Genomic DNA, 24,824 nt, shown 5'->3' with positions numbered 1-24,824 from the left:
TTCGCATGAGGTGGCCAAAGTACTGGAGTTTCAGCTTTAGCATCATTCCTTCCGAAGAAATCCCAGGGCTGATCTCCTTCAGAATGGACTGGTTGGATCTCCTTGCAGGTCAGGTTGCCTTAGCCGAGCTGATTAGTGGCTAAGCCAAGACTGAGCACTAGAACTTCCTGAGTCCAAGTTCAGTTCAGTCGCTCAGTCATGTCCGACTCTTCGCGACCCCATGGACCGCAGCACGCCAGGCCTGCCTTCCATCACCAGCTCCCTGAGTCCTAAGTTCTTCTCAAAAGGTAGAGAAGCAAGTTCAGAAAATTTGCACTTTCTCCCAATTCAGGAGAATTGTCAGATCCTAGAACACTTCTAATTATCAGTCAATAATAGGTGTGTTGTTCTAGTGCCCTCAGCTATGAGTTTGTCCTGAAAATGATGGACGAATCCCTTTCGTAGCCTTTGGCTGTCTCACGGGAAACAACACTGACAGCGTTGGAACTTCACTTCCCAGCAAGCCTCGCGGCTCGCTACGGCGCGAGGCATGACGGGCACCTCGCCTCTCTCTCTCTGACTGAGCTGCCCAGCAGAAGCGGAATACGTCGCAGCCTGACGTACGGGCGCGCGGCATTCTGGGAAGTGTAGTCTAGAACGGACTCGGACGCCCCCTCGTATGAATGGGGCTCCGGTTGACGGCGAACTACAGCTCCTTGACCGGCAGCGTTGGTGGCAGCCGCTGAGAAAAGGGAGACCATCACGCACCCGGGAGAGCGGCGCTCCAGGACGGTGGTGATGTTCAGTGCCGCGGCGAGGCGGTAGCCGGGCTTCCAGGGGTAGTGGTCTAGTTGGGCGCTTCCTCTGCGCTCTCGCTCCCCTTCCCCTGTCTTGGCAATGCGCCCGGCCTTCGCGGTGGGCCTGGTTTTCGCAGGCTGCTGCAGTAATGTGATCTTCCTAGAACTCCTGGCCCGGTGAGTGACCCCCGTCGGTCGCACAAAAGAAGCGGGAGGAGGGGAGACCCCGAACGCCGCAGCTCGGCTTCCCCCCGCCCCGTCTTGTTGCCGTTCCTTTCTCACCCCGAGGCGCGCGCGGGCCGGGATGGAACCGCCTCCGCCCGGGTCTGCTCTGGACTATGCCCCGTCAGCTCTCCTGCCCAACAGTTTCTCAGCATCCCTCGAAGGGAACCCTCTGGGTGTTTGCTGTCGTCACCTGCCCGTTTCATACCCTGGAGGATTGAAGCCTGTAGAGTTTCCCACCCCGCAAGGTCGAAGGGAACTCGTGGCAGAAGCCAAGATTCCCCCCAGCTCTTCTTGATCCTGCTAATGCCTCTTGTATGACTTGAGCAAAGCTTGGACTTAAAAAGCAGTCTGACTTGGTTTACACTGCAAAGAAAGTTTCAGTTGTATTAAAGTAGGCTGCAAAACATTTGTTTTATTGGCCTTAGAGATGGTTATGATACTTCGCCCAGCATATCTCTTGGGGATGTAGTAGAACGAACTCTTAGGCAGAAAGTTATCTAATTGACCGGAGATAGACTTTCCAGCATTTATATACTATTGAATAAATTAGGAAGCTTGCAATTTGAGGCGTAAAACTTTATAAATTAAGAATGGTTATGACACTTTCCCAAAGGACACTAGGGTAGCTTTATTGAGATGGCACACAAACAGTATTAAGTAACAATGTGCAAAGGTCATTGAGCAGAAACAGTTACAGAAAAGGCGACAAGTGGACTGGAAAAGCTCAAGACTGAAAATCTCATGAGTTTCAGCCTTTGGCTCTGTCATTCCCCTGGCTGTGTGATGTTTTCAAGTTATTTAGCCTCCATGGGCTTCCTTTTTCCACCTATAAAATAATATCTGTGCTGTTTAACACCTTGTTTTAAAATCTGCACGATTATCTCCATTGCCCATCAGAACAATCTTATTTACAAGGTAGGTCAATAATTATATTCTCTATTTTATTGAAAGTGAAACACGTCCCAAGAAATTAGGTTCTCTTTTATCGCTTGTAAGTGGTGGAACCAGAACTGGAACCCAAGAATCTAAACTCCTAGTCCAGCATCTTTTTCAGCCTTCCTGTTATTTTTAAACTGGAGTAGCCCATAGTTTTGGTCACCCAATTCCTTGTGTGGTGCCTATTAGACTTGTATTTTATTTTCATGACACTATTGATCGGTTAAGTTATTCTGAAGCAACCAGTTTACTTAAGGGAATTCTGTGGGGTTAATTTTTGCAATTACAGAGCTTGAAATTTTATTATGCAAAAAGTGTTGATAAAGATCTGTCATTTGTCATTCTTGGGAGTAAGTGGTGAGGGATATGAAAATAAAAGGAAAAGATGCATCCAGCTGTCAGCTGGTACACTTCAAAGGAAGGTCACTTTGGAAATTGGTTTAAAAATATAAAAATGTGATGAAATCAGGTCAGCCATGGAAATGAAGGTCAGAGAATAATAGTGTGTTTATGTTGAATATGCCATTAAATTAAATCTTGCCAAAGGCTGTATGACATCAGAATATGCTAGCAACTGAGAGCCTTTTTTTTTTTTAACCAGTTGTGAGCCCTTAGCTAAATTACTTGGTCCTTCTGAGTCTGTCCTCTGAGCTGTGAAAGGGTGGTGATAGCTCTGCTAGCCTTACAGGATTTTGAAGAATTAAATGAAATTTACGTGCAAAGCCTGAAGCTCATATTCGGTTTGTTCCCCTTTTAACAACTTTTGTTTCAGTATTTGTATACTCATTTTATCGGGCTTCCCAGGTGGCTCAGTGGTAAAGTATCCGCTTGCAATGCAGAAGATCAGAGTTCAATCCCTTGGTCAGGAAGATGCCCTGGAGGAGGGCATGGCAACCTACTCCAGTATTCTTGCCTGGAGAATCCCATGGTCAGAGGAGCCTGGTGGGCTACAGCCCATGGGGTTGAGAAGAGTTGGACATGACTTAGTGATAAACAACAACTCTGTTTTATTAACTGTTCCTGAAAAGTTGTGGGTAAATATAACTGTACAGAATGTTTTTCTGCATTATTCATCTGAATGTTTGCATACAGTGGTAAGGGGTACATTTGCTAATTTAATGAATGGTACCCCAGACTGAATAGCAGTTTTTTCCTAATTTGCTTGGGCAACTCCAACTTAATCATGTTTCAGATTGAGAAAATAAGAACTGGTTGGACGAGATAGTCTTCATGGTTCTTTGTAGATTTGGCTTCCCAGAATTTGTAATTCTTATCTTGGGACATCATGCTGCTGCTGCTGCTGCTAAGTCGCTTCAGTCGTGTCCGACTCTGTGTGACCCTATAGATGGCAGTCCACCAGGCTCCCCCATCCCTGGGATTCTCTAGGCAAGAACACTGGAGTGGGTGGCCATATCTGTCTCCAATGCAGGAAATTGAAAAGTGAAAGTGAAGTCACTCAGTTGTGTCGACTCTTTGTGACCGCATGGACTGCAGCCTACCAGGCTCCTCCGTCCATGGGACTTTCCAGGCAAGAGTACTGGAGTGGGCTGCCATTGCCTTCTCCGTAGTGGAATGCTAATAAAATTTTGTAGAGCAGGCACTGTGCTTCTTCTATGTTTTTCTTGGAATCATTAGGTATGGAACACCAAGTATGAATGGGAATACTAAAGCGACTTGTAAAGTGAGCATTTTTAACCGTTCTCTTCCAAACTGGAAAACAAATGTAGGTTTTTCTTTCTGATTTCATACCTATGATTGAGACCTATAATAAAATACAAAGCACCCATACAGTGTATGGGGCAAGCATAAAGTATTGAATGAGTGCCTTGATCTTCCTTCTGAGAGAGTTCACCTTCTACTTGGGAATCAAGATACACATCAGTTCCCTATCTAGGTGAAGTGTCTCAGGAAAACAATCTGAAACATTTTCTTTTAGACATTTTATTTTTTAATCAAGTGCCTAATGTTAAATAAGGACATTTTCTAAAAGTAAAACTTTGGATTCTTGCCAAAGAGAATTCAAACAGAAATGATTTGCAGTTAGTGATTATAATTCCTGAGGAATAAAGTTCAAGAAAACAAGTGATTTAGGGGAAAAAGATCTAAGTTTGTACTCTGATGTTTTCAAAAGAATTATTCAAGTTAAATTGTTCCATTGGTAGCTATACAGCACTGTGTTCTTAAAAAGTTCGGTAAATTGATTTCTTAAAAATTGAATTATGGGGGCACATTAGGGAGATATAAAAATCCTATGGAAATAGAGGCAAAATAGATTAGATTGTCAAGGGGAGGGGGAAATGGGGACTGATTCCTAATGGGTATGGGATTTCTTTTGGAATGTCCTAAAATTAAATAATGGAAATGACTGCACATTCTAAATATACTAAAAGTCACTGAATTTTTAAAAAAAAAAGGGACCTCCTTGGCGGTGCAGTGGTTAAGACTCAGCACTTCCAGTGCCGGGGCACGAGTTAATCCCTGGTGGGGGAACTAAGATCCCACATGCCACGTGGCAAAAAAGAAAAAAAATAATAATAACAATAATAATAAATAGAATAATAATAAAATGCAAACACCATTTATTTGCCAGGTAGCCCTGAGAGACTTACCTAACTCAGGATCATATGGCCCTCGGTGTCTTTAGCAATGAAATGGGCATAATAATACCTACTATGGAGACAGGTATTGTTATAAAATACCACCCATGAAGCCATCATAATCAAGGTAATAAACATATCCATCACCTCCAAAATTTTCTTGTGTTCTATTTTATGATAAGAACACTGAACATAAGATGTACCCTCTTAACAAATTCTAAAGTATACAATATGGAATTGTTAACCATAGGTACTACAATGCACAGCTATCTTTTGAACTTATTCGCTTTGTGTAACTGAAAACTTATACCCATTAAACAACAGGTCCCCATTTTCCCTTCCCCTTTGACCTTGGCAGTCTCCATTCTATTGTCTGCTTCTGTTAGATTTTAGATGCTTCATGTAAGAGGAGTCATGCAGTATTTCCCCTTTGTGACTGACTTCATTTAGCATGTCTGCCACATTGTTGCAAATGATATCATTTCCTTCTTTTTTTAAGGTTGAATAATATTGTATGTTTATACCACATTTTCTGTATCTATTCACCTGTCCACTGGAGAAGGACATGGCAACCCACTCCAGTGTTCTTGCCTGGAGAATCCCAGGGACGGGGGAGCCTGGTGGGCTGCCGTCTGTGGGGTCGCACAGAGTCAGACACGACTGAAGCGACTTAGCAGCAGCAGCATTGAGCTGTCCATGGACATTTCAGTTTTCTGTATCATCACTAGGTATTGCAAATAGTGCTGCAGTGAATATGGGGGTACAGCTATGCTTTCAAGATCTTGATTTCAATCATTTATTTTTAACATTTTTTAAAAATTGAAATATAGTTGATTTCTAATGTGCCAATCTCTGCTATACAGCAAAGTGACTCAGTTATACACATACATACATTTTTGTGGGGGTGGAGGAGCGCTTCCCTTGTAGCCCAGTAGGTTAAGAATCTTAACCTACCTGCAATGCAGGAGACCCGGGTTTGATTCCTGGGTTGGAAAGATCCCCTGGAGAAGGAAAGGGCTACCCACTCCAGTATTCTTGCCTGGAGAACCCCATGGACAGAGGAGCCTGGCGGGCTACAGTCCATGGGGTTGCAAGAGTCGGACACCACTTAGTGACTAAGCCACCAACCACCACCACATACATGCTTTTAAATATTCTTTTCCATTATGGTATATCCCAGGAGACTGGATATAGTTCCCTGTGCTATACAGTAGGACCTTGTTATTTATCCATTCTATGTATAATAGTTTGCATCTGCTAACCCCAAATTCCCCAGTCCATCCCTCTCCTCCCCTCCCCCTTAGCAATCACAAATCTGATCTCTACGTCTGTGATTCTATTTCTGTTTTATAGATGGGTTCATTTTTGCCATTTTTAGATTCCACGTATAAATGATGTCATATGGTCTTTCTCTTCCTGACTTCACTTAGCTTGATGTTCTCTAGCTGCGTCCATGTTGCTGCAAATGGCATTATTTTGTTTGTTTTTTTATGGCCGAATAATGTTCCATTGTATGTATGTACTACACCTTTATCCATTCATCTGTTGATGGACATTTAAGTTGTATCCGTGTCTTAGCAATTATGAATAGTGCTGCTTTGAACATTGGCGTATGTGTATCTTTTTGAATTAGAGGTATCTCTGGATGTATGCACAGGAATGGGTTTGCTGGAACATAAGATAAGTCTGTTTAGTTTTCTGAGGAACCTCCATACTGTTTTGCATAGTGGCTGTACCAACTTATATCCCCACAAACAGTATAGGAGAATTCCCTTTTCTCCACACCCTTTTCAGCATTTGTTGTTTGTAGTCAGATGGGTCATTCTGACTGGTGTAAGGTGGTACCTCATTGTAGTTTTGATTTGCGTTTCTCTAATACAGTGATGTTAAATATCTTTTCATGGGCCATCTGTATGTCTTCTTTGGAGAACTGTCTATTAAGGTCTTCTGATTGGGTTGTTTTTTTTGTTGTTGGGTTGTATGAGCTGTTTGTATGTTTTGGAGATTAAGCCCTTGTGTGGCGCATCATTTGCAAATAATGCTCCGGCTTTCATTCTATAGATTTTTTTTTTTTTTTAATGGTTTCCTTTGACTTCCCTGGTGGCTCAGACAGTAAAGCGTCTGTCTACAATGCGGGAGACCCGGGTTCAAGCCCTGGGTTGGGAAGATCCCCTGGAGAAGGAAATGGCAATCCACTCTAGTACTATTGCCTGGAAAATCCCATGGACAGAGGAGCCTGGTAGGCTACAGTCTATGGGGTCGCAAAGAGTCAGACACGACTGAGTGACTTCGCTTGCTCTGCCAAAGCTTGTAGGGTCAGATGCCTTGGGATATAGACCTAAGAAAACACTGGTATGATTTATGTCAGAAAATGTTTTGCCTATGTTCTCTTCTAAGAGTTTTATAGTATCATGTCTTATGTTTAAGACTTTAAGACATTTTGAGTTTATTTTTGTGCGTGGTATGAGGTTATGTTCTAACTTCATTGATTTATATGCAGCTGTTCAACTTTCCCAGTACCACTTGCTGAAGAGACTGTCTTTTTCCCATTTTATATTATTGTCTCCCTTGTCAAAGATTAATTGACTGTAGGTGTGTGGGTTTATTTCTGGGATCTCTGTTCTGTTCCATTGATCTATACATATGTTTTTGTACCAATACCACACTGTTTTGATTACTCTGTGTGTGTGTTAGTCACTCAGTTGTGTCTGACTCTTTGTGACCCCACGGACTGTAGCCCGCCAGGCTCCTCTGTCTGTGGAATTCTCTAGGCAAGAATACTGGAGTGGCTTGTCATGCCCTCCTACAGGGTTTGATTACTGTAGATTTTTATTAACAGTATTGTCTGAAGTCTGGAAGAGTTATGTCTCCTGCCCCCCCACCCCCTTAGGATTGCTTTGGCAATTCTGGGTCTTTCATGGTTCCATATACATTTTGGGGTTATTTCTTCTAGTTCTGTGAAAAATATCATGGGTAGTTTTATAGCGTTCACATAAATCTGTAGATTGCTTTGGATAGTATTGCCATTTTTTTGTGTTAGTCGCTCAGTCGTGCCCAACTCTTTGCGACCCCATGGACTGCAGTCCACCAAGTATTGCCATTTTAACAATATTAATTCTTCTAAATCAAGAGCGTGGGATAGTCTCCCATTTCTTTGAATCCTATTTGATTTCCTTTATTAGTGTTTTGTAGTTCTCGGCATTTAAGTCTTTTACCTCCTTGGTCAGGTTTATTTCTATTTTTTTGTTTTGTTTCCTAGTGTGATTTTTTAAAAGGTTTTTTTTTTTCCCCCTACATTCTCTTTCTGTTATTTCATTGTTTGTATAAAGAAATGCAACTGATTTCTGAATGTTAATCTTGTATCCTGCACTTTGCTGAATTCATTTAATTAGATCTAGTAGCTTTTGTGTGGAGACCTTAGAGTTTTATATATATAGTTTCATGTCATCTACATATAGTGACAATTTTATCTTTCCTTTTCATTTGGATACTTTTAATTTCTTGTCTGATTGCTGTGGCTAGTACTTCCAATACAGTGTTAAATAAAAGTGGTGAGAGTGGGCATCCTTGTCTTATTCCAGATTTTAGCAAGAAAGCTTTCTTGCTAAAAGTATTATATTGAGTGCTGCTGCTGCTAAGTCACATCAGTTGTGTCTGGCTTTGTGCGATACCACAGATGGCAGCCCACCAGTCTCCTCTGTCCCTGGGATTCTCCAGACAAGAACACTGGAGTGGGTTGCCATTTCCTTCTCCAATGAATGAAAGTGAAAAGTGAAAGTGAAGTCGCTCCGACTCTTAACAATCCCATGGACTGCAGCCTATCAGGCTCCTCCGTCCATGGGATTTTCCAGGCCAGAGTACTGGAGTGTGTCGCCAGTGCCTTCTCTGTTTATATTGAGAATTAAAATGGCTATGTGTTTGTCATAAATGACTTCTGTTGTGTTGAGATATGTTCCCTGTATACCCACTTTGGCAAGAGTTTTTCTTTTTTTAATCACAAATGGATGTTGAGTTTTGTCAAATGCCTTTTCTGCATCTATTGAGATGATCATGTGGTTTTTTGCTTTTCTTCTGTTAATGTGTATTACATTGATTTTGCATGTATTGAACCATCCTTGTGAATTTGGGGTGAATCCCACTTGGTCATGGTGTACGATCTTTTCTGTGTGTTGTTGGATTTGATTTGCTTATATTTTGTTGAGGGTTTTTGCATCAATATTCCTCAGAGGTATTGGCCTGTAATTTTATTTTTTGGTGGTATCTTTGTCTGATTTTGACATCAGGGTGATGGTGGCTTTGTAAAATGTCTTTGGGAGTGTTCCCTCCTCTGCAAGAAGAATCAGTATAAGTTCTTCTTTGTGTGTTTGGTAGAATATGTCTGTGAAGCTGTCTGGTCCTGAAATTTTGTTTATAGGGTGTTTTGTTTGTTTTTGTATTTTTTTGTTACAGACTCTATTTCACTTCTAGTGACTGGTCTCTTCAAATTATTTCTTCTTGATTCAGTTTTGGTGGGCTGTATGTTTGTAGAAAGTTGTCTGTTTCTTCTGGGTTGTTAACTGTGTTGGCATGTAATTGTTTATAGTATTCTGTTAAGGTTTTTATGTATTTCTGTGTTAGCAGTTGAGATTTCTCCCTTTTCATTTCTTACTTGGTCTCTCCTCTCTTTTCTTCTTGGTGACCTGGCCAGAGGTTTGTCAGTTTTGTTCACCCTTTCAAAGAACCAGCTCTTGGTTTTATTGATTTATTTTTTCTGCTGCCCTTTTAATTTCTATTTTATTTATTCCCTCACTAATCTTCAATGGTGGCTCAGATGGCAAAGACTTTGCCTGCAATGGGGAGACCTGGGTTCAGTGCCTGGGTTGGGAAGATCCCCTGAGGAAGGGAATGGCTTCTAATGCCAGTAGAATTTCTTGGAGAATTCCATAGACAGAGAAGCCTGGCAGGCTACTGTCCATGGGGTCTCAAAGAGTCAGACACAACTGAGCAACTTTCACACACAATCTTTATTATTTCCTTCCTTCTTCTGACTTTAGATTTTGCTTGTTCTTTTTTTTCTAATTGTTTTAGGTGGTAGGTTATTATTTCAGATTTTTCTAATATTTTGAGGAAGGCCTGTATCACTGTGAATGTCCCTCTAAGAACTGCTTTTACTACATCTTGTAGACTTTCGTATGGTTGTATTTTCATTGTTATTTGTTTCAAGGTATTTTTTAATTTTCTTTTTGATTTCCTCATTGACCCATTGGTTTTTTGTATGTTGTTTAGTCCCCATATAATCTTTTTTTTTCCCCTCATTTCTTTTCCTGTATTTGATCTATAGTTTCATGCTGTTGTGGTCAGAGAAGATGCTTGAAGTAATTTTTTTTTTCTAACAAAATTCTTTATTTCACTAGAAAATAGCTTTATTGATGAAATCACCAGGAATTTTCAACACAAGATTTAATATCTTAATATCCACCAAGGCCTGGGCTCTGGGGTTTACTCTGCCTCTCCCAGTCCTTAAAGGAGTTTAGAGAGAGATGTCATTAGCAGCGATCAAGTAAGGTGGTTGGAGGTCCTCCTTTCCCAGGCATTGGACAAGCTGCTCAATTCTTGTCCAGAGTAGGAAAGAGCCAGTATTTCAGAGTAGTCTAATAAGAATTTGACATTGCATTTTAATCTCTCATAACAGTTTCAGTTTATCAACAGTATTGGTCCAAACTTATTTGCTTCTGATCTAAGTGTTTTTCATTTTGCAGTTTATTTTTGGTGTCTATGTAATTTTAATAAACGACCTCACTCCTTGTGAAAAAATCAACTAACCCTGTGCCAAGAAATATATCTCAAACCTGAATAATCTCATCTTGCTCTTGGAAAGAGGAAATGGGGTTTCCTGCTCTTTTTCTCCTCAAGAGATGAACAAATCTACCCCTTGGACGTCTAGAATGTTACTTCTGGCCTTGGAATCTGCAGTTTTTGGTGAGCTAATTCGAATTACCTAGGAAGAGCAGCTGGAAGTACTAAGTGGGCAGCCTTCTTTGGAAATTTTTTCCTAAAACCAGCTGTAGAGAATGGTCCATGCTTGTGTACAAGTTCTGCTGTTCCATCTCACAAGCCAGGCTCAGAGGAGGCACTGGAGTTCTCAGGAGCAAGAGCAGTAGCAGTGGTCCCACAAGGCAGGTTTCCCTTTTCAACAATGCTGACAATCCGGGCTTGGCGACCCTCTCCATACTTCGAAGATTTGATTTCTGAACAAAAGTGAGCTGCCTGTTCTCTTGGCAGACAAATCAGTAGCCCTTCAGAAGTTTCTGCTGAGGTTCCTTGCACCTTGTGGCCTGGCTGATGGCAGCCATCTTGGCAATGATGGGCAGATTACAAATGACAAAGGACACTTCATTTCTGTTCTTTTACAAGGTTCTGAGAGTGACCTAGAATGCCAAAGCCTGTGATATCTGTGGCTGCGTGGGCATTAAAACGTGGGCATTAGTCCAGCAGCAATTCTGTTGAGGGTAGCCATGTTGAACGTAGCTTCCTGATGGCCCAGCTCTACCTCTTCTCTGCAGAATGCCATCCTTATCTTATTCCATCCTTCAGGATTATCCAGCCATTGGTGGGCATTGACAGGCAACTTGGGTTCCTAAAGGTATAGTTAACACAAGCACATCCCCAACAGCCCCGCTGTCAGGCAAGACGAATTCATTTGGTTGACATACCACAGTGGCAACCCCACCGATGATAATACCACCGTTTGCCCACTGGTCACTGCAGTCCCTCCTTCCTCGGCAGCATCCCAAAAGCCTTTGATCACAGGTGGTGGGATCCTTCCTCAGGCGTATGCTGAGGCATCTGGCTGACGCTGAGCAGCTTCAGCATGTTGTCACAGTCAGTAATGCGCACGGCATAGCGGTCACTCAGCACGTTGGTGCATGTGATGGGCCCCATCACTGTAGGGATCTTCCACCAAGGGGTGAAAGAGGTCAGTGGTCTGCACCAGGGACAGGCCCCCTGTGCCTCAGGGGTATGATGCCGGAGTCCATCCCAGTGCTGAGGATGGGGGAGGGCAGGCTGGGTCCTGCCCTCACTGGGCAGATCGGCTTCCCACCAGGCTCCGGCCCATAGCGGGTCGCACTTCTGGTTGCATCAGTCCCGCCCGGGGTTTGAGCAGCGTCTCCTGGGGGACCTTGAAGGCTCAGCCCTTCCTGCCGAAGCCAGTGAGCCGCCAGCTCCGGCTGCTACCCAACGCCTGGGGCTTGAAGGGCCGGTAGTTTGAGAAGCTCCGGCCTAGAGGCAAGCCCGCCGGGCCTGAGGAGCCTTCTTCCCCGCGGCCACCGCCACCAGAGCCTGTCGCCGGCACCTGTTACTGCAGCTTCTGCCACCATGCCTGCCCGGCAGGGAGAGGAAAAAGAAGATGGAGGAGGAGAGGTCCCTTTTACTTTCCACTCCAGTTAGCAAGGCGTAACGGATATTACCACAGAGTGTCTCCCTGGCACAACTCGCGCAGCCCAACTGCCGCCACACCACACACTTCGGGGCCTCCTTCTATACTCTAAAATTTGCTGAGGTTAGTTTGTGCCCTAGTGTGTGGTCAATCCTAGAGAATGTTCCAGGTGCACTTGAAAAGAATGTGTTTTCTTTTTTGGGGAAGAAGGCGGTTATAATGTCCTGAAAAACGTCAGTTCTTTTGTATTTAGGATCTCTGTTACCTGATTGATTTTCTGTCTAGAAGATCTGTCCATTGATGTGAGTGAGAACTTAAAAGTCTCCTACTACTGTATGCTCATCAGTTTCTCCTTTTATGGCGATGTTTGTTGTATGTATTTGAGTGCCCCTCCATTAGGTGCGTATATGTGGATGAGTGTAATTACTTTTCTTGTATTGATCCTTTTATCATTATATAGTGTTCCTCTTTATCTTTGTTTATAGCCTTTGCTTTAAGGTCTATTTTGTCTGATATGAGTATTGCAACTCCTTTCTTGTCATTTCCATTTGTATGAAATACGTTTTTTCCATCCCCTCACTTTCCGTCTATGTGTGTCCTTTGCCCTAAGGTGGGTCTCATACTGCAGGCAGCATATTCTAGGCTCTTGTGTTTTAATCCAGTCTGCCACTTTGTTCTTTTGATTGGAGCATTCAGTTCACTGACATTTAAGGTAGTTATTGATACATGTGTATTTATTGTCATTTTAAACTTTGTTTTCCACTTGATTCTTCTGTTTCTTTTTGGGGTTTGATATATTTTATGCTTGTGTTCTCTTCTTTTTGGTTTTTGTGAATCTATGTTTTTGATTTGTGGTAGCCCACCTTTTTTTCCCTATTGTGTTAACCGCTTCTAAAACTTTAGATTACTTTAGACTATAGGCTCAAACACATTTTTTTTTTAATCTGTATTTTTTTACTGTCCTTCCCCACATTTTCTGATTTTGGTGTCTTTTTTTACGTTTATATGTTTATCTTTCTCATTTATCTTGTTCCTTGTGTTGATCATCACTTTCACAAGTAGGTTTGTTGTTGTTTTTTTTTAATCTGTGCACTGGCCAATTTAAATGAATTCCTTTCCAATTGTGATTTCCTCCTTCCTGTATCTTCTTGCTTTTTTTCTATTTGGAGAAGCCCTTTCAATATTTCTTTTGGGATCGTTTTTAAAGTTGCTGTATTTGTTAAGTTTTTGCTTGTCTGAGAAATTCTTTATTTCTTCTAAATGATGATCTTGCTGGGTAATCTAAGCTCCAGATTTTTCCCTTTCAAGACTTTGAATATGTTTTGCTGTTCCCTTCTGACCTTCAGTGTTTCAGCTCATAGCCTTATGGGGGGGAGGTCCCTTATAATTAATTCATTTTTAAAAGTACTTCTATTTATTTATTTTTGGCCTTGCTGGGTCTTTGTTGCTGTGCAGGCTCTCTCTAGTTGCAGCGAGCAGGGGCCTCTCTCTAGCGGCGGTGCACAGGCTTCTCATTGTGGTGTCTTCGCTTGTTGCAGAGCACAGGCCCTCAAATGCAGGCTTCAGTAGCTGCGACCCTCAGGCTCTAGAGCACAGACTCGGTAGTTGTGGTACGTGGGCTTAGATGCTCTGCATCATGTGTGGGGTCTTCCTGGATCAGTTGTTTATCACTGAGCCGCCAGGGAAGCCCTGTCGTTGACTGTTTTTCTTTTCATTTAGAAATCTCTCTTTAGCTTTAGCCATTTTTATTAAAATATGCCTTGGTATAGGTCTCTTTGGGTTTATCTTGTTTGGAACTCTCTGTGCTTCCTGTATCTAGATATCTGTTTCCTTCTTTAGGTTTGGAAAGTTTTCAGCCATAATTTCTCCAAATACGTTTTCAATCCCCATTTCTCTTCTCCTTCTAGAATACCTATTATATGTAGATTGGCATGCTTTATATTATCTCACAAGTCTTTTATATTGCTTTCATTCTCTTTTTTTTTTTTTTCCCATTTGGCTTCCTGTCTGCTGTTTTGATTGGGTAATTTCCATTATTCTGTCTTTCAGGTCACTTATTCTTTCTTCTGCGTTATTCATTCTGAGGTCCAGTCCCTTTAGCTCTACTTTTGTCTTGGCAAGTGAATTTTTAAATTTTTATTGCCTCTTTATGTTTCTAGTAATTTGCATTTCTGTCAATAGCCTTTGTTAATTTCTTCAGTATTTTCGTTACCTCCTTTTTGAACTTGGTGTCTTTTAGGCTGAAGAGATCTATGTCATTGTTTGTTCCTTCAGGGGAATCTTCTTGGTCTTTTAATTAGGAGTGTTTCCTCTGCTTCTTCATTTTGCTTATATCCCTCTCACTCTGTGAGTTTTGAAAAAACAACTATCTACTGTAGTCTTGGAGGGCTATTTATATGTGGGAGCATCCCCGCATAGCTTGTGTGAGTTTAATATTTTTTGGCATGAGGGCTGTTTTGGGTTTGGAATGGTGTCTCTTTCCTCGGGACTCCTAGAGTTCAAGTAGCCTGTGCCATGCCTCCTGAGAGTGTACTCAGAGAAAGAAGCTCCTATGGTGGGCCCACCACCTCCTCACACCGCGCCCCCCCCACCCCAACAATGGCCTTGCTTCTCTGGTGGGCCCAGGCATCTTCCCATACTCCCTTGCCTGTGGCACACCACATCCTAGGCAGCCTCCTCAGGCTGTCTGCACGCAGCCAACCCCAGTCCTCTCCCCAAAGTCTGAGCTCTGAAACCCGAGCCTCAGTACCCAGCCCTCACCCACCCCAGTAGAGGAGCATCTCAGTCTGGGGAGAGCTGGGCAACACTGACCGTCTGTGTGGGTCTTTCTCTTCTTTGCCCTTCACAGATGGGTTGCTGTGCTCTCCTCCAGGACTCCGAAGCTCCCCCTCTGTCCTGGCTGATCTTCCTACTAGAGAGGGCCTTTCCCAGGGGCAGGAACCTTTCCTCCTTCACAGCCCCCTTTTAGGGGGTCAGGTTCCCATCTCGATTCCTTTCTCTTTTCTTTTTTTTGTCCCACCCAGTTACATGGAGATTTCCTTGCCCTTTTGAAAGTCTGAGGTCTTCTGCCAGTGTTCAGTAGGTGTTCCATGAGAATCGTTTCACACGTAGATGTATTTTTGATGTGTTTGTGGGAGAAAGTGAGCTCCACGTCCTACTCCTCTGCCATCTTGATCCAATCCGTTATGATGCCCTTTAAAACATCCTGTGGAGAATATACTTTTAAAGGGAATCTTTTTTTTTTTTTTTGAAGTAGTTTCTTTTTAACTTTCATACAATCCTAATATTCTAGGTCATATTTACTTCAGTTGCTTGAGTGAAGGCCAGACTCAGTGCCCAGAGACTGGAGGCATGAAGATGAACAGGACACCCTTTAACCATCCAGGAAGAAGGATCAGGGCACTGGGTTCTTTCTCCCTCTTACTCCATCCATGCTTGGCAGGGATCATGTCTCATTCAGTTGGCAGCTCCCTCACAGCCAGCACTTAACTGCACATGCAGAATGTTCTCAATAATTATTCATTAGTTGAATTGGCCTAAGCCAATTGGCCTAAGCCATTGGTAAAGAGGAAATGGAAGGGAAAGCAAGAAGTATCATGAGCCCTCCTTGGACCAAGTCCTGTGATTGTTGATTTCTCATTGAATCCTCACTATGGCTTTAAAAATACAAAACTTCTATTTTACAGGTGAGAAGCCTTGGTCAATATAAATGTCTTTAAAAGAGCTACTGTACTTAGGTTGGAGGCGTCCTAGCGTTCTGCTCTTTGCCTTTTCCCTCTGTTAAGTGCGTTTCAGGGACTGGCTTATTTACTCAAGGAGATAGGCGCTAGTACTGTTCCCATTTTAAAGATAAGGAAACTAAACTTAGGGTAATTAACTTCCGCCGTCATCAGGTAAGTGGCAGAGCTGGGCCCTGCATGTCACTGTGTGCTTCTAAGCCGTAGGGTCACAAAGAGTCAGATATGACTGTAGCAACTTGGCATGCACAAGTTCTGTGGAGCACACGGACTCTCAGCCCCATGGCGGCCCTTAAGACTTGTGCATCTTATACACACACACACTCCTACGCCTCCCAGACCTACCCTAGTGGTTCTCAGCTCTGGGTGCACATTAGGATCTAGTGGGAAGCTTTCAAAAGTACAGATTCCAGGGCTTCCCCACGGGGAAGATGAGGCTTCTCAGGCTTACAGGTTTTTAAAGAGCAGCCTAGCCTGAGTCCCTTGTGGCTCAGCTGGTAAAGAATCTGCCTGCAATGTAGGAGATCCCGGTTTGATTCCTGGGTCTGGAAGATCTACTGAAGAAGGGATAGGGGCTACCCACTCCAGTATTCTTGGGCTTCCTTTGCGGCTCAGCTGGTGAAGAATCTGCCTGCAATGCAGGAGACCTGGGTTAGGAAGATCCCCTCTGGAGAAAGGAAAGGTTACCCACTCCAGTATTGTGGCCTGGAGAATTCCATGGACTGTATAGTTCATGGGGTCGCAAAGAGTCGGACATGACTGAGCAACTTTCACTGGCATTTCAGCCGGAGATGAGGAGCACTGTGCTAAAGCTAAAGTTCCCTCTCCTGTCACTTATATTTAGGCTCATAGTCTTGATTAGTTCCTTGAATGAGGGAAATGACTTACATGATTATGTATGAATTCCTGCAGTGTTTCGCCCTGTCCCTCAAACATAAGGAGTGCCAAAAGAGATCGTTGAATACAGAGCAGTAGTTTTCAAGGAAACCTTCATAAGCAGTAGAGCCTAGAGAGGAGCAACAGTTCTGCTTCAGATGGAGAGCACAGCTCCATACAGGAATGGCTTATACTTGGCATTGTTCATTTTTATTTAGTGAATTTAAGAATGAGATCCTTGGGATTGCTATTTTAATATTAATACCGCCAATAGGGGCTTCCCTGGTGGCTCAGCAGTAAAGAATCCACCTGCAATACAGTAGGTGCAGGAGATATGTGTTCTATCCCTGGGTCAGGAAGATCCCCTGGAGGAGGGCATGGCAACCCACTCCAGTATTCTTGCCTGGAGAATCCCATGGACAGAGGAGCCTGGCAGGCTACAGTCCATAGGGGGTCAGGGAGTAGGACACGATTGAGCAACTGAGCACACACACACACCACCAATAGAGAATGGAGTTGTTAATAAAGAACATTATTTTAATATATGATAATTGTTAAATCCCTCTAATCACTAGGCTTGAGTAAATGTCTTTGGTTAAGATGTGGATACAGAATTGGGAGGCTCTGTTTCGTAATATGGGAATAATGGTAACGTGAGGACTGTGGAGGGCTCAGGAAGTCAAAGACAACTGCTCATTTTGTCCTTCCAGTGATGGGGCAGCACTACACGATGCTAAATGAAGCTGAAAACAAACCACACATACTAAGTACCTAACTTTCACAAAGTGCCTCAAGAGGGACGTCAGAGAATTTTACTACCTTGTAGATTTGTTCCTAAGCGTCACTGTGGAAGATTGCCCAACCCTTACATAGATGACTGAAGGGGTTCCGGTGAAGTCCAGGGATGTACGCTGAGTGCCTAGTACATTTGTGTTAAGGATGGTGGAGACTGGCAGACTGTAGCAGTGCTCCTCGGTCTTGTCTTCATCACTGCCCCTCCCCCAATGCCCACAAAAGACCCTTCCCCCTAGTCATCCCTCTGCAGATACACTATAAATGGACTTACATGCTGTATGTTTATCCTGTGCTTTATACTTAGAAAAAGAGTAAGATTCCACGCCCCTCTCCCCACAACCAGTTGTGGCCCGCATCGGGTCCCTGTCTAAGGTAGTGTTCTTGTGGTCAACACTGGGCAGGAGTCTTTGTTTGACAGCTGTCTTGGACATTCCTGGTTGGGAGGATATGTAAACATTACAGGTCAAAGTGAAAGTGGCTCAGTCATGTCACTTTGTGACCCCATGGACTATACAGTCCATGAAATTCTCCAGGCCAGAATGGGTAGCCTTTCCTTTCTCCAGGAGATCTTCCCGACCCAGGGATTGAACCCAGGTCTCCTGCATTACAGGTGGACTCTTTACCAGCTGAGCCACAAGGGAAGCTAAAACATTACAGAAGACCTGAGCATATTTCTGTCCCTGGACTTTGTGTCCAAGCTGACAAGGATCTGGACTAAAGCCCTCTTGGTTAAGTGAGGATCCCAATGGGAACCTATGACCAACTTCCTACAGTTCACTGGGAAAGTTATATCATAGTTCTGGGAATGAGCATTACCAGAGTGGTTCTTCCCCCTGTCCTGCTACACCCTCAGAAGAGTGAAGGAAGAAAGCTGACGTTCTTCTCTGTGGGTCTGTTGCTGTGTGTGTGAGATCCTTGGGATATGAAAACTCAGATAAAGACGGACAGTAGGTAATAGAAAGCCATCTTCCCTGTTATTCTGAACTACCAGTAAAACAAGTGTTAATGCCCTTTAGCTCAGTTTTCTGTGCTTTTTTTTTTCTTTCTTTTATCCACTCCACAGGAAACATCCAGGATGTGGGAACATTGTGACATTTGCACAGTTTCTATTTATCGCTGTGGAAGGCTTCCTCTTTGAGGCTGATTTGGGAAGGAAGCGTCCAGCTATCCCAATAAGGTATGGCACGTTGAAGTCGTCTTTTAGCCCCTTTATAAAACTTAGCAGCTGTTCTTCTCGTAACCATATAAAAGGAATGTGAGGCATCCTTTTATAAGATTTATATCAAAGATATCAGTAGAATAATTCATTTTCTGAATTTAATATGTGCAGGGAGCCTATTTTTAGAATACAGTTCCTGCCACAACACTTAAAATAACTCATTTGTGTGTGTGTGTCTGTGTATCTTCTGTGTCTGGCATATGGTCAGTTAAAGGCCTAGTGTGGTAACCAGTTTTTAAGTACTTAGGTGTGTTATCCTCATGATGGTAACCAAATATGGTAAGAGTGGTATTGTTGTTACTTTTTAAAAAACTAATGGCTTTTGGAGATAGAGGTGGTAGTTACATAACATTGTAATATATTGGGTTGGTTTTTCTGTAACCCAAACTTTTTGGTCAACATAATACTAAATACCACTGAATTGTTCACTGTAAAATGGTTGGGTTTTCTGTTATGTGAATTTCACCGCAATCGAAACAAAATGAATGGCAAGCTAAGGTAAGATTCTTATTTCCAGACGTCCATCCATGAGTCTAAATTTGTGTAATTATACTCATGGGGCCAGATACAAACAGGGCAGATCTTATAATAAACACTGTATTGAAAAACAGCGTTCTTACTCTGAGATACTTGAAATCAAAGTGTATTTATTATTATTTTTAATTATTCTTTTTTAGATTCTTTTCCTGTATAGGCTATTACAGAATATTGAGTAGAGTTCCCGGAGCTATACATTAGGTCCTGTTGTTCAATTAAATTAAAAAGATACATGCACACAAAAACAAAGTGTAATCCATCCAGTTGTGAGTATTTAGTAGGATAAATACCCCCATCCCCCAGTGTCTTTAGTATCTGTATAAAACTTTCTCCTATAAAAGACCAGCATTTACATCAGAGTAGGTGCCCCAACCTTTCTTTTATTCCTCGGGTCCTTCTTCTCCTCCTCCCTCCACTATTTCTTTCTACTCTGGCAGCCAGTAGCATAGCTCAAGACCATTTTCACTCTCCCCATAACTTTTATACTAGTAGCCTAGCAGGCTGACCTCCTGCCCATCACCTGTTCATCCCTCCATGTCGGCTTCCTACCATTGTATCATAGCACCCACTCTCTCAAGCGCTCAGGGTTCACCACTGGACTCAGAGTGAAGCCCAAACTCCCTAACCTGCCTTTGGAGGCTCCCCCTGAACTTGCCCTAACAACCATGCTCCCATGTGTGCAGTGTTTGCTGGCTATTTTATTTTCTATTGGTGAAGGCATAATCAAAATCTTATTCATGTCATTCATCCCCACAAGCAACTTCTAGGCAGTGCAATATGTAGGCAGTGAGGTGGAATAGTTGGAATTAATTATCCTGAAAGAACTTGATGAACTCTATCTCCAAATGGCATCTTTTCAAGACAGGACAAGGAAAATTGGACAAAAAGCTTGTGAAATCACTAACAGCTTATTATCCAGAAGCTGTGAAATTGCTCTTAGCAGTAACTTTGCATGTGTGTATTACTGGGTTCTGTGTTCATTGTAAAGCTCTTCAAACTTCCCAGACTGGATTAATGTTGCCCTGGCATGGCTGCCTGTGAGGGCAGAGAGCCCTCTACCTCACCAGGAACACAAAACTGGTTCTTGTTAGGGAAGGTAACTTGAGACTCAGTCTGTTACATTCTCCAGATGTGCAAAGGGGTAAAAGGATGGGATTCTGTGCTCAGAGACTTCCGACACTTCTGAAGAATATGGAACCACTTATTCACGTTTGCCCTGAATTCTTTAGCTCTGCTTTGGGTTGGTCGTAAAGTTCATTCAGGTTTTTCTGTAACATCTTGCAAAAAAAAAAACCAAAACAAACTTTTTGGCCAACCCAACTTCAAATACAAACAAAGCTAGTGGAGGTGATGGAATTCCAGTTGAGCTGTTTCAAATCCTAAAAGATGATGTTGTGAAAGTGCTGCAGTCAGTATGCCAGCAAATTTGGAAAACTCAGCAGTGGCCACAGGACTGGAAAAGGTCAGTTTTCATTCCAATCCCAAAGAAAGGCAATGCCAAAGAATGCTCAGACAAACACACAGTTGCACTCATCTCACATGCTAGCAAACTAATGCTCAAAATTCTCCAAGCAAGGTTTCAACAGTCCATGAACCAAGAACGTCTAGATGTTCAGGCTGGGTTTAGAAAAGGCAGAGGAACCAGAGATCAAATTGCCAACATTCACTGGATCACAGAAAAGGCAAGAGAGTTCCAGAAAAACATCTATTTCTGCCTTATTGATACGCCAAAGCCTTTGACTGTGTGGATTACAACAAACTGTGGAAAATTCTTAAAGAGATGGGAATACCAGACCACATTACCTGCCTCCTGAGAAATCTGTATGCAGGTCAAAAAGCAACAGTTAAAACCAGACGTGGAACAACAGACTGGTTCCAATTTGGGAAAGGAGTACGTGAAGACTGTATATTGTCACCCTGCTTATTAAACTTATATGCTGAGTACATCATGCAAAATGCCAGGGTGGATGAAACACAAGCTGGAATCAAGGTTGCTGGAAGAAATATCAATAACCTCAGATACGCAGATGACACCAACCTTATGGCAGAAAGCGAAAAAAACCTAAAGAGCCTCTTGATGAAAGTGAAAGAGGAGAGTGAAAAAGTTGGCTTAAAACCCAGCATTCAAAAAATTAGGATCATGGCATCCGGTCCCATCACTTCATTGCAAATAGATGGGGAAAGAGTGACAGACCTTATTTTCTTGGACTCCAAAATCACTGTGGATGGTGACTACAGCCATAAAATTAAAAGATGCTTGCTCCTTGGAAGAAAATCTATGACTAACCTAGACAGCATATTGAAAAGCAGAGACATTACTTTGCCAAGAAAGGTCCATCTAGTCAAAGCTGTGGTTTTTCCAGTGGTCGTGTATGGATGTGAGAGTTGGACTATAAAGAAAACTGAGCCCTGAAGAACTGATGCTTTTGAATTTTGGTGTTGGAGAAGACTCTTGAGAGTCCCTCGGACTGCAAGGAGATCCAACCAGTCAATCCCAAAGGAAATGAGTCCTGAATATTCATTGGAAGGACTGATGCTGAAGCTGAAACTCCCAATACTTTTGCCACCTGATGTGAAGAGCTGATTCATTGGAAAAGATCCTGATGCTGGGAAAGATTGAAGGCAGGAGAAGGGGACGACAGAGGATGAGATGGTTGGATGGCATCACCAACTCGATGGACCTGAGTTTGAGCAATCTCTGGGAGTTGGTGATGGACAGGGAAGCCTGGTGTGCTGAAGTTCTTGGGGTTGCAAAGAGTCAGATACAACTGAGTGACCGAATTGATACTTCAAATACAATTTTTCTCATTTTGAATATATTAGGTTGAATCATATGAAATTGCTGATGTTTAGCATACCAAAAGAGAAAAGCATTTTAAATGGCTTAAGCTGATTTATATGAAAGTCATCTTAAATATTTTCTAGCTCAAAATGGGGGCATACAAATATAAAACTTTTTCATTTGTATTTATCCCTTTATCTAAGTGATTAGAGTTCCTAAATTTTTTAAAAGTTGTTTTTTATTATTATGCTGCTGCTGCTACGTCGCTTCAGTCATGTCCGACTCTGTGCGACCCCAGAGACGGCAGCCCACAGGCTCCCCTGTCCCTGGGATTCTCCAGGCAAGAACACTGGAGTGGGTTGCCATTTCCTTCTCCAATGCATGAGAGTGAAAAGTGAAAGTGAAGTCGCTCAGTCGTGTCCAGCTGTTCACGACCCCATGGACTGCAGCCTACCAGGCTCCCCCGTCCATGGGATTTCTCAGGCAAGAGTACTGGAGTGGGGTGCCATTGCCTTCTCCATTTATGGGAGAATATTAAAATAGTGTCACATTCTATAGTTCAAACATCTTCTGTGTTAGTCTAGCTTTGTGGAGTATTTTCGTATATACTTGGTATTTGACTTCATGTGATAGTGTTACCATCTTTTAACATAGAGAAGATAAGCACAATACTTTTAAAATCAAAAATATGTATTTCCTAGTCGACTTGATTTTCTTGAAATTGTGGACCCTGTGTGATGATGAACTGCTGTCTCTGCCTCTCAGGTACTACGCCGTGATGGTGACCATGTTCTTCACTGTCAGCGTGGTGAACAACTATGCCCTGAATCTCAACATTGCCATGCCCCTGCACATGATATTTAGATCTGTAAGTCTGCAGACTCACAGGCATATGTTCCTCTGGAAAATGAAGTTAAGTGGGTCCATTAAATTCAAAGGTCCTATAGGAAGTAAAGTCTAGGGTGTAAGACTAGGTCTCATGGATGAATGAAAAGAAACTGAATTTCATCTGAGACAGAAAGCAAAGAGACAGAAATGTGAAGGTGGATGGTTTACTTTCATTTATCAGAGAGCTTATAGGCAGTTAATAAAAGAAAAGTTAAAATTTCCCCAGATAACAGATCTTGCCTTTAATTTTCTGGTTGGTTTTATATTCAGTCTTGCTATGAATGTTATTTAACTTTTTTCTCATCACTTTTTGTTTCTTCTGTAAAATTATATTTACTTCTAGTATGTGGTATGAAAGTGAAAGTGAAGTCGCTCAGTTGTGTCCGACTTTGCGACCCCATGGACTGTAGCCTACCAGGCCCCTCTGCCTGTGGGATTCTCCAGGCAAGAGTACTGGAGTGGGTTGCCATATCCTTCTCCAGGAGATCTTCCCAACCCAGGGATCGAACCCGGGTCTCCCACATTGCAGGCAGACACTTTACCATCTGAGCCTCCAGGGAAGACTCAGTATGTGGTATAGATTACTTCTTTTTTTCTGCTGTTTTTTGAAAGCAGAGACTTGAGATAATTAGCTAAAGGGAAATTCTTGAGGAAGGTAGGGTTTCTCCCGAAGCAGCAGAGGTTTTCGTCTTTGCCTCAGGCATGGTGGGAGAGCTTTGTTTAATCTGTGTATAAATAAGGACAGTGTTTCCTGAAGAACAGGAGAGAAACTCAAAGGGGAATGTAGTTAGGCTTGTAGAGGAATGCAAAATGGGTGAAAATTGGAATAATAACTTTTTTGTGTGGCCTGAGATTTTTGTGAGATGAAATGTGAGATTCCCTAAAGGAACTTTCCAGAGCTGATTATAATAACTAAGATGACCTTCAGAGCATTGCACACAGAGTAGACTTTCAGTAAACACTTGCTGGCTGACTGATGCCTTTTGAGAGGATAGAGAGCTCCCTGCACAACTTCATTCAGTCGAACAGCAGCTCAGGAGAAGCTTATTAAAGGCTCCTGTGAATTATATGGGTGTCCCAGGTGGCTCAGTAGGAAAGAATCCTCCTGTCAAGCAGGAGGCCTGGGTTCAGTCCCTGGGTGGGGAAGATACCCTGCAGGAGAATGGCAACCCACTCCAGTATTCTTGCCTGGAGAATTCCATGCACAGAGGAGTCTGATGGGTTACAGTCCATGGGGTTGCAAAAGAGTCGGACATGACTAAACAACAAACAACAATTATACCATCTGCCCAAAATAAGTCTGGAATATTCCTGCTAGCCCTAGCTTCACCTGTGACCATATTGGGAACTGATCATTTTTATTCTTAATTTCATCTCTAAAAGGTGTTGTTATTTTCTATGATAGATTTTTATAGTTTGTCCTTTTTGCTGTCCTAAGAAAAAGTGATTCTCGCTAGTTATTGATCCTAACCTCCGTCTTTGTAGTTGTTTCTCCCCCTTGTCTATTTTCATGGTTGTCTTGAATCACATCATTTTCTTTCCCTCATGCACTAAAACTGTTGTCTCTCTTTACAGGGTTCTCTAATTGCCAACATGATTCTGGGAATTATCATTTTGAAAAAAAGGTAAGCAGTGCTCTTTTATTTTGTGTATAGGAAGGCTCACCCTCGCCACAGTTTGGCCTGGATTCCTTTTCTCACAGTGCTGATAAGTTTGCTCTTGGCCATCCGCCTTGGTTCTTGGTTCTGTCTGTGACAGTGAGGCCCATTCCTGAGGCAGTGGATCAGGGAAGAGGCTCCACCTGTGCCTTTGGAGCAGCATTTTCTCTGTGTAGAATTAATAGACTCCTGTCATTAAATCTTTAGTACCATACTAACGTGTGAAGCCAGGCTTCCCTGGTGGCTCAGTGGTAAAGAAATCTGTCTGCCAATGCAAGAGCCCTAGGTTCAATTCCTGGGTTGAGAAGATCCCCTGGAGAAGAGAAGGGCAGCTCACTCCAGGCTTCTTGTCTGGGACAGAGGAGCCTGGCAAGCTATAGT

The 24,824-nt window shown here is 42.7% G+C and overlaps 1 protein-coding gene and 1 pseudogene across 4 annotated transcripts in view; one reads left to right on the top strand and one right to left on the bottom strand.

Moving 5' to 3' along the window:
• Positions 1-656: 656 nt before the first annotated feature.
• Positions 657-24,824, top strand: part of SLC35B4 (solute carrier family 35 member B4) — a 40,097-nt gene continuing 15,929 nt past the window's right edge. For all 4 annotated transcript variants that reach the window (XR_006059685.1, XR_006059684.1, XR_003589204.2 and 1 more), the window contains exons 1-4: positions 657-953; positions 18,423-18,536; positions 22,663-22,765; positions 24,361-24,410. Coding sequence is in view for 1 of the 4 variants with exons in the window: in XM_004008076.5 (XP_004008125.2) it covers positions 877-953; positions 18,423-18,536; positions 22,663-22,765; positions 24,361-24,410 (344 nt within the window). In the remaining 3 variants the exon portion in view is untranslated. The remainder of the gene's footprint in view (positions 954-18,422; positions 18,537-22,662; positions 22,766-24,360; positions 24,411-24,824) is intronic.
• On the bottom strand, positions 10,622-17,715 carry LOC106991103 (selenide, water dikinase 2-like; annotated as a pseudogene).

This window comes from Ovis aries, chromosome 4, assembly GCF_016772045.2.
Source record: "Ovis aries strain OAR_USU_Benz2616 breed Rambouillet chromosome 4, ARS-UI_Ramb_v3.0, whole genome shotgun sequence".
Lineage (NCBI taxonomy): Eukaryota > Metazoa > Chordata > Mammalia > Artiodactyla > Bovidae > Ovis > Ovis aries.
The sequence above is the reverse complement of the archived record's forward strand: the minus strand, read 5'-3'. Positions and strand labels throughout refer to the sequence as shown.